This window comes from Cyrtonyx montezumae, unplaced genomic scaffold, assembly GCF_038088225.1.
Source record: "Cyrtonyx montezumae isolate F1298 unplaced genomic scaffold, pur_monq_1.0 scaffold_7, whole genome shotgun sequence".
In the NCBI taxonomy this organism is placed as follows: Eukaryota; Metazoa; Chordata; class Aves; order Galliformes; family Odontophoridae; genus Cyrtonyx; species Cyrtonyx montezumae.
The window spans coordinates 27,121,203-27,130,929 of NW_027072078.1; the positions used below are offsets into that span (position 1 = coordinate 27,121,203).

Genomic DNA, 9,727 nt, shown 5'->3' on the forward strand with positions numbered 1-9,727 from the left:
AGGATTCACTTCCCTGGGATACCCAGCCTGGGCTGACCAATGGCCACACCACCAGCAGGGCTCTGTGCTGCCAACTAGGATGCTGCTTTCTGCTCTGGGTACACAGCTATTCCCATCAGCTAACATCCAGGATTTGGGCTGGGAGAGGACTTCAAAATAAAGCGGAACGGCGCAAGTTAAATCCAACCTCAGTAGCCCAACGTCAGTAGCATGGGCTCTGAATGCAGCAGCTTGTTTAACCAAGCCTGGGGCAAGGAATGTGCCCTTCAATTGCACTGATGCCCCAGCTGCCCAGGGCGCAGCTCTTAACATCCACTGTCAATAATAAATAATTAAACTAATTTTCAGCCCAGGGGCTGCAGACTCTCAACGAAATGCCTTGGGCATGAACCAGCAGCCTGCTGTTCTTTCCCACCCCCCCCCGGATTTCAATAAGGGCACTGTCCAGCCTCTATTTTCGTAGGGCTGCAAGTGCTGCAGGATGCCACGTGCAGACAGCACGGACTCACTGATGGCTGCAGAACCACACAGGTTTTTGTCCCGGGGCAAGGACCTGCTCCAGCAGGTCAGGCACATCTGCCCCTGCTCCAAAGCCACCCCTATGGCACAACCCAGCCCTACACAGATGCTGGCTGTGCCCTGCCAGGTGGTTCAGCCCAGCACAGGCTGTGAAGCTGTGCTGTCTGTATGGCTTTCATTCAGGCAGGCTGCTGGCTTTCCTGCAGGCTGAACAAGGGGCTTATTAATTTTTTTTCTTGCTGACCGTTAATGCATACCCATGTGTCTCATTCCTTGTTCACACTAAGAAGTCGTGTTTCAACTCCTGGGCACCACGAGAGCTCTAAGTATAAAGATGTAATAGAAAGCAAAACGCAGCTTGTTCAGCAGTTACAACACGCAGGGAAATTAACACTTGCACTCCCAAGCCCTACAGCTGCAGTGGCTTCCAGCACAGACCAAAGCCTTTCCAAACCCCCCCACTCTAAAGCCAATCTTTGCTCCAGCTACCCAGCAGGCTTCTCTGCCCATCCACCTGGAAACAGGAGAGCATTTATCTCCATTTCTGACCAACGAGTTTCAGAAAGTTTACTGGACCGTAGCGATGTCTGAATGAAAATCAAGGTCTTCTTCTGTCTATCAGTACACTTTCTCTTTCCCCACTTTGGTGGGAAACATTTCCAGAGCCACTCCTTTCCACTAAACTTCACGCAATGCAAAAAATTCCACCCAGGATTTAGCTAGGATTACTCTGGAGGATGGTAATCCACCCCCATTACTGCCAAGCTGCACTCCATCTGCCCCAGTACCACCAGTTCCTAAACCCCAACTGCATTGTGGGGAAGGATCCAGTGGGCACATTCAGCATCTCCAGGCCCATCCCACCCTCTGGCAGAGCTCCAGTGAGCCGGGGAAGGCAGCACATCCCAGCAGGTTGCTGGGATTTTAATATATAACACCAGTGATGCAGAGCAAGATGGGAACCCCTCACGAAAGGTACACCAAAGTTTTATTCATGAAGATGCTCCGGGCAATCAGACCGCATTTTAAACCTGTTCTGCAAGAAAACCCCGTTTGGGCAGCTCCCCAGACTGCGGGTGAATGCAGTGGTTCGCTGAGGAGGAGGAAAGTGAAACGCTCTATGCTTCCCTCAGCTACACGCGAGAAAAGCGTCACTTTACTTATGCTGGGGATGCCCCATCCCCGGAGGTGCCCAGGGACGGGCTGGATGGGATCAGCTCCAACCCAACCCATTCCTCTGTGCCCCCAGTGGTACGATTCCATCGGCAGAGCTCGAGGAGCTCTGGGTCCCGCGGAGGACCGGCGCCAGGAGCAGCCCCGGGAGGGGCTACCACGCACACGGCTGCACAGGGATGCGGGCACATCCCCGCCGCTGGGGCACGCACCGGACACACATGGAAGCGGGGCTGACGAAGCCGCCCGGAGGGGGGGAACGCAAAGACAAGCAAAGCAAAGCAAAGCAAAGCAAAAGAAAGTTAACTCCTTGTCCCAGCGCGCGGCAGCGGCTCGGGGGCCCTTACCTCTGCCGGGCTGCAGCGGGGCGGCCAGGAGGAGGAGGCGGAGGAGGAGGCGGAGGAGCGGGGGGGGCCGGCGGGCGGCGGCGGGGGCCGGCAGCCCCCCTCGGCGGGGCATGGTGCGGGCGGCCGGGGCTGCCCTTCCCGCCGGGCCTCCCTCCCTCCCCGCCGCCTTTTGTGCGACGGCGGCGGCGGAGGAGGACGAAGAGGAGGAGGAGGAGGAGGAGGAGGAGGAGGCGGCGCTGGGGCTGCCCGGGGCGGGCGGCGAGGAGCGGCCGGGGTCCGCCCGCCGCTGGTGCCGCCGCTCGGGCCGGGGTACGGAGCGGGGGAGGCGGAGCCGGGGAGCGGAGCGGAGCCGCGCTCGGGCTGGTGTGCGCCGTTGTGCAAGGGGCCGCGAGTGTGTACGTGCGTGCACACACGCGCGTGTCGCGCATGCACGTGCGGACATCCACGTGCAAATGTATACACGCGTGCATGTTACGCTCGGGCTGATGTACGCACACCTCCGCGCGGAACTCGCGGGGACACGTGCACACACACACACACACACACACAGGTCCCACAGCTGGGACCTGATGGTCCATAATGTCCCTTCCGACTCCAGTCGTTGTGTGATGTACTCTGTCACACCCGGACACGGCCATGTGCACACACACATATGCACACCTATCTCTCTGCCTGCCTGCTCGCCGCCGGGCTGGCACTCATTCCCTCTGGGTTGCTGCTCCCTGTTAGGTGGCATTTTCTTGCTTCAGGGATTTTTGCCACCCAAACAAACAGCGTCCATCTGGCGGAGGGCTCTGAGCAGGGCTGTGCCCCGCCTCCGGCTCTGGGCCTGTCCCCAGCGCAATGGGGACATCAACACTTGAGATCTAAGGGCAACAGTGGATTTATGGCAGCGTTTGGGCTGCTGGCAAGCTCTGCTCCTGCTTTTAAAACAAAACATAAATCAGCTGTCAAGCTGATGGCCGATTCCAAAGGTAGTTTATAGCAACAGCTACTACCCGTGGCCTGCAGACCTTCAGGCCAATTCAGTGGTGTATTTACAGGATCTCACCTTTAGGTTTGCTCAGCACACATCCTCATGCCTTCACATGCAGAGCTGGTCTCTTCAGCACCTCCATACCACTGGGCCACACCGAGTTTGGATTTCACCAAAGCTGTCCTGGTGCTGCTCAGCGGCAGTAACTCCTGGTGTGCTGTAGAGCTCCTCTGATACACTCTGAGCATCTCCCACTGCATATATCCTCCATCCCTGGATAGAAGCCAAACTTTCTGTAAACATGCACAAGTACATATGGTTGCAAATACATACAGATGGTGTGAGAAAGCTGCACTCATCCTGTTCTCAAGAGTGAGGGTCCCTCATCCATTGCCCACCCTCATATCCTTCTCCAAAGCCAGCACTGCACATCTACCATTATGTGCAGAGCAAGTGGGGCTGTAGCTGCTCTGAAGGGCAACTGTGAGCCTACACAAGGCCTTCATCTTCCTGTTGGCCTTCCAAGAAATCAGACTTGGTATATTAACAAGGTGATTAAGTACTAAGGCGTCATGCAAATAAGGCCAGGTTAGATGGAGCCCTGGGCAGCCTGATCTAGTGCCTGATCTGGTGGTTGGCAACCTTGCCTGCAGCAGGTGGTTGGAACAAGATGGTCTTTGAGGTCTCTTCCAACCCAAACCATTCCATGATTCTACAATTTTGGAGTAGGAACCCAAAGTGGGGCTCCACCAGCCTTGATCTCCAGACACAGCCCATTGCTCTCTGTGTCTTTTCTCCCTTGCTTACAATGCACCGTTCCCAGTGATTACTCATTCCAGGGGACTAAGACCTCTCTGCTTTCTTCAAGAATTTAAGGGCCACAGAGTTTGGTTTGTAACATCACCCAGTCCTGCTGGATAGGAGACGGGCTACAGCTGGTTAGAAACTCCTGATCTTTGTGCTTGTTTTCTTATCACTTGCATTTTAAAGCTGTGGTGCAAGTAGGATGCAATCCAGAGTAACTTACAAGCGAGGTAATCTAAAATCAGCTCTTTGGTTCTGCAGTTGTCAGGCAAAACAAATAAAGTTTATCAGTGATACTTAGGTCAATTAAAGATACCTTCTCACTGTCGTATCTCCCTCGTGGCAGGAAGGGTGGATAAAAGCATCCGATTCATGTCTGGATAACCCTATGTCATTGAAGACGTTCTAGGTTCCCAATGCTGACCCCTCTTTTCACGCCACTCCAAGTGGAATGGTGGCCCTCAGCCTCAAGGCACAGTGACAGCTCAGGGTGACACAGGACTGCCTGAACATGGCACTCAACACAGCTCTGATGCTGCGGTGAGATCCTGGGATGTCCCTGGCCTTCTTGTGACACAGACTTTGGATTATGATAGAAACACTGAAAGGGACCCATAAAGATCATCTAGTCCAACCCATGCAGCACCACCCAAAAATCGGACCCTATTTCTGGGAGCATTATCCTGATCTTCCTTGATCTCCAGCAGCTCTGGGCCGTGCTCACTGCCCTGGGAGCCTGTTCCACTGCCCTCTGGTGCAGAACCTTTCTCTGATATCCAACCTGCTGTTGCTTACTGGCAGCTCCAGTTGGAATCTGTCTCTTCCAGCAGGATACAACTCATTATAGCTTTACTATTGGCTTTAAACCACCATACCTGCAGCCAGTTCAGAAGCCATAGGACTTGGCCATGCCAGGGAGGTGGGAGTGCAGATAAACACCGTGGGCTTTGCCTTCCTGACAGAGCTTCCCTGCAGTGATGGAGAAGGGTCGTCTCCTGCTTTTTGCATGGAATCTATGACATATTTCAATTCATACAACATTCACATTATATATATAGGCAACAATCGCATGCCAAAAAGAAATTACCATCATGACTTCTGTTCTTTCTTAAACAGTATGTTCTCCTACAACTAATGATGCTGCTCATACCGCCGCTTCCTTTAAGTATACACATATTTACCATCTGAAACCAGCCTCTGTCCTCTGCTACTCAAGAGCAACACCAGCACTCCCTGCTGCCGAGAGGAAACACTGCAGAAACGCAGGACAGCAGAGGAGGGCACCTGAGAATTTGTTTTGCGTTTTGTCCTTCTCCTGCGTGGGAAAAAAAAAAAAAGAGGGGAATTCGGAATACCTCTCTGTGCCTTGAAGCATCCTCTAGTGGGTGTCCCATGGGGCTTGCATCACATGAATACGTGAAGACAGTGGGGGCTGCCAGCTGGTGCTTGAGCTTCAGTGACCTCAGTGCCTGTTTTCTTTCTCTTCCTTAACTGCTCACCTGAACTACATTTTGGTATATTTGGGGCAGCCAACAAGCAAGCCTCTCTTCTAGATTCTGGGTGACCAACAGACCACTTCACCTCCCACTTGTCACACTTGTGCCACCCAGGAGCAAGGCAAGTCCCAGTCCGAGGTGTCCCTTCCTCGTGGGAAAGCTCAGCTGGAGCAGCTTGGGTTTTCATATTCTTACGCTCCATGGGCAAGCTTGGAGCTGCTGGGCTGGGGGATGAGGGAGGTGTGTGGAGGAGATCATTCTTATGCCCCCAAAAGAGCCAAGTGCATCAATGTGAGTCCTTCAAACAGTGCTGGTGGATCCAACTTCTGATGTAGTACATACAACTCCAAGTGCAGCATGAGGAAGATGGGCAGGCTGGGGTGCACCTGGCTGCTTGAATAGCTTTTTATGGGGGAGGTTACTGAAGTGCTGATCAGATGGGTGATGGAGGTCTCTGTGGGCCACCCCAAAAAATGTGTCCTCATCCCTGAGGTTAGGGAGCCCATCAAACGAAAGGACATCGGGGGTCCCCAAGGCTGGAGTGCAGGAGAGGGTTAAAATCAGCAGCATGCTGTGCCTGTTAATGGTTAGCCGCACCTCAGGCTGCTCGCTAAAAGGTTTTGCATTTCTTTGTGGCCTTTCCTGCAACTGCGAAGAGTTAGCACCATCTTGTGGCAAGGACTCTGCCAAGCTGCAGAGTGAGCAAACCAAACCCTGGAGGCTCGTCTGTCCTTGCCCTGCCTGCGGTGTTAAAACATATCCTCCCCGAGCATCTCATTTCTACCCAGCATTAGCTTGCTGCAGAGTGTGGTTAATATTCTACAAGGAAAGGCCTTACTGTGAAAGACCTTTTTCCTTGTGTGCAGCGAAAGGCCCGCTTTGCTTACAGGACTGATGTGTAGAACCACAAGTCCTCTTCAGGGACCCCAATTCCCATCAATTTCAGCACAAGTCAGGCACTGAAATACCTGCTAGGATCTGACCTCTGATTCCCACTAATTTAAACATTCCTCTACCTGACAAGAAATTACACACACCTTAGCTCTACAGTACTGCCTTGATTCCTTTTTTAATATCTCAGATACTGAATATTTAAAAATAGAAGAAAAAAATGAAAAGAGATTTATTTGAAAAGGAATGTGATTCTAAGACCTAAGCGATTCCTATGGCCTCTGTCATGGCAGCTCCCTTGTTTGGCTAATCAGCCCTGAAAAAGGGCCCCTGCAGATTACAGATTTCAGAGAAAGTCTTTTATCTGAAGTCTTGATTAGGCAGCAGACGTTTTTCTCCCACCTACATCTGGTTATGTGTGACTAAAGCAGAGGCTTTAGTTCCTTAACGCTGAAGTTCCTTAACGCTTAACTTGGTGGTGTCAGAGGGCAGGTGGCAGCGGTAGGCAGCAAGGACCGTGGGGACAGAGGGACAACTCAGGGTGGCAGAGTGCCTTCCTGAAGCAATGGCCAGGCTGGGAAATTTGGTGAGACAAATATCCTTCCAGGTGTCACCATATGTTAATATTCCAGATCGCAAAATCACAGAATCATTGAGGTTGGAAAGACCAACATGATTGTGCAGCCCAGCCATCATCTCATGCCTGTTGTCACTCTAGACCATGTTCCTCAGTGCCACATCTCCACAGTCTTGAACACCTCCAGGGACAGTGACTCCACCACCTCCCTGGGCAGCCTGTGCCAGTGCATCACCTCTTTCTGAGAAGAAATATTTCCTAATATCCAACCTGAATCTCCCTGGCACAACTTAAGGCCATCACCTCTTGTCCTGTCAGAGAGTGGAGAAAAATTTATTTTCCCCTGGCAAATTCCTGCCACATTGGGTAGGTGCTGTGGGGACAGTGCCTGGGACTGGGGACCATCTGCTCCCCTATTTACTTATTTTTCTGTCTGCTTTGCCTGGATCTCTTGTGGCTTTGAATATTCCTCCTTCTGGGAGCTATTTGCCTGCCATTCACAATCAGTGCCATCACAACCTGTCACTGATGGCTCAGCATTGGGTGCAGTGTCCCCATGCTGCTGGCTGCACCCTTCCTTTGGGTCCATGTTATTGGGTCTGGGTCACTTATCAACAACCACTGTGCCTATTTGACCTTATTTCTCCTGTTATTTGTTTACTCCAGTCACTTTCCTTTATTCCTACTGTCTCTTCTCTTCATTCCCTATTTACTTCTTGCAGGTCTGGCCCATCCAGCAAACCCACTGCAAAGACTATGGGTGGTGTGGGAAGCTCCCAGCATCTCCAGCAGCAAAAACAGAACTATGAAATACCCCAAGGTGGAAGGGACCCATAAAAATCATCAAGTCCAACTCCTGGCTCCACGCAGGACCATACAAAATACAAACCCTATCTCTGAAAGTGGTGCCCAGATGTTCTTTGAACAGCAGCAGTTCGAGGCCATGCCCACTGCCCAGGGGGATCCTGTTCCATGCTCACTGCCTTCTGATGCAGAACCTTTTTCCAGAGCAGTATTTTGCCAGCTGTTGGAGCATCCTTCACAAGGCACTCGCTGGATTCTTTTTCCAGCCTTGATTCTGGTACTCGCTAATGGAGCAGCTTTGCCCAATAAGGGTTTCTTGGAAGAATTAATTGACTTCATCCAGGTGTAGGGAGTGTGAGTTGAACATACAGCTTTGTGCAGAAATTAGTTTAAAAAAATCAGCAACAGACCAAACCAAGCCCTAAAAGGAGTAGTCTAAGAACAGGGAAGTCCATAAGGCATGCAGGTCACAGATACCAGGAAATAAAGGCTGAAAAAATATTTGTTATTGCTTCAGTTGGAAGGAGTGCTAGAGTTCTTCCAGAAAACAACAAAGCACAAAGGTCAGAGAAAGTAGAGGAGCAAAAATCAAGGCTCTAGAGAACCTCCTTACCTTCATTACACACCCTTACCAGCTAGTGACTGCAGCCTGAATCAGCACATGCAGGATCGGTGTAAAACCAGCCTCATAAAATAAATGAGGTGCTTTTTCACCAGTAGAATGCTAGAAAAACACAAAATGTTTCCTGCTCCCGGGACTGGAAGGAGCTGCTTTTCACATACAATCATTAATGTTGGAAAAGATCATTAAGGCAATTTAGTCCAACTGCCAACCCATCCCCACCATGCCCACTAACCGCATACCTCAGTGCCACACCTCCATGGCTCTTGAACTCCCCCACCTCCCTGTGCAGCCTGTGCCAGTGCATCACCACTCATTTTGAAAAGAAATCTTTCCTAAAATCCAAACTGGGCCTCCCCTGTTGCAACTTAAGGCCATCATCCCTTGTCCTAAAGTGAAAGTCTGGGTGCTGGAAGTGCTAGGACGCAGGGTCTTATGACTCATTTTCAAGGTTGAAGCCTCAAGCAGTTCAGCTTTTCCTTACCCTCATCCTGCCACATCCCATCCTCCTGCAAGGCAGCTGCCCAAATCCAGGCTCTTGGCCCACAGCCAACCACAACACTGTGCCTTCATCTGACCATCTTGCATCACCTGAATGTACCCAAGTGTCTCCAAATAAAGTCTGCACAACACATGACTTAAGCAACCCCAATACCTTCATACAAGCATACAATCCCTGACTCCTCTGTTCAGCATTCCCTGTGCAGATGCACCAAGAAATCTCTCCAGTATCATCCTCAGTCTAGGACAAAAGTGGGTGGCAGACTCTAGGGGACACAACAAGACACCCCATTGTCACAGGAGAGCAGGAGAGTGGGAAAGCCCAGCTTCCCTGGAGAACATCCCCTGGAGGCTTTGCCTGCCTGCATCACATTCCCTCTCAAGGGTAAGGGTTTCTCCAGTGCCCAGCTGGGTTTGGAAGATGTGCAGCTGGAACAGTACATGCAGCAGTCCCAAAATACCACTGAGGGCCATTTTTCATGTTCACGTTACACAGCAGAATTACGCTTTGGTAATAGCCAAAAAGTAGAAGGGAAATATCTGAGAGTTTGTAGTTTCAGTACAGAGTTTCAGTCCTGACAACACAGCCGTCTCAGCCTTTGAAATGTAAAAAAGAAGTAGGTGTATTCTAATATCTGATGGCCCCTCCCTAGCACAAGCTAAACGGGAACTGGCTGAGCTTCAGAAACCAGCTTTGAACAAGAGCAATGAAAATTCCTCAGCAGATAAATGACCCAAACACCTGACTATTTTGCCACTTCTACTATCAATTTCTACGTAACTCACCCTCAATAAAATTTTACAGCACTGAGTTGTGGTTATTGTTAAGCTTTCAAACCTCCGTTGCTTTGCAAAAGAGTAAGAGAGAACACTTTAAAAGCGTGCCCAGAAGAAAAGTTGAGAAAATAAGACCAAGTTTCTACCATCCTTTGAGTAACGTGCCAAAAATAGCTAAATCCTGTGAGCCCTGCTTGCACAGAGGGCAAGCTGCACTGTGCACACTGAGATGCACACAGT

At 50.9% G+C, this 9,727-nt stretch overlaps 1 protein-coding gene across 1 annotated transcript in view; it reads right to left on the reverse strand.

Annotated features, from left to right (window-relative positions):
* Nucleotides 1-2,820, reverse strand: part of ITGB5 (integrin subunit beta 5) — a 46,206-nt gene extending 43,386 nt beyond the window's left edge. The window contains 5 exon segments of the mRNA XM_065750989.1: nt 2,040-2,438; nt 2,441-2,510; nt 2,512-2,702; nt 2,705-2,801; nt 2,803-2,820. Coding sequence (XP_065607061.1) covers nt 2,040-2,438; nt 2,441-2,510; nt 2,512-2,702; nt 2,705-2,801; nt 2,803-2,820 — 775 coding nt within the window.
* Between the last annotated feature and the right edge of the window lie 6,907 nt (nt 2,821-9,727).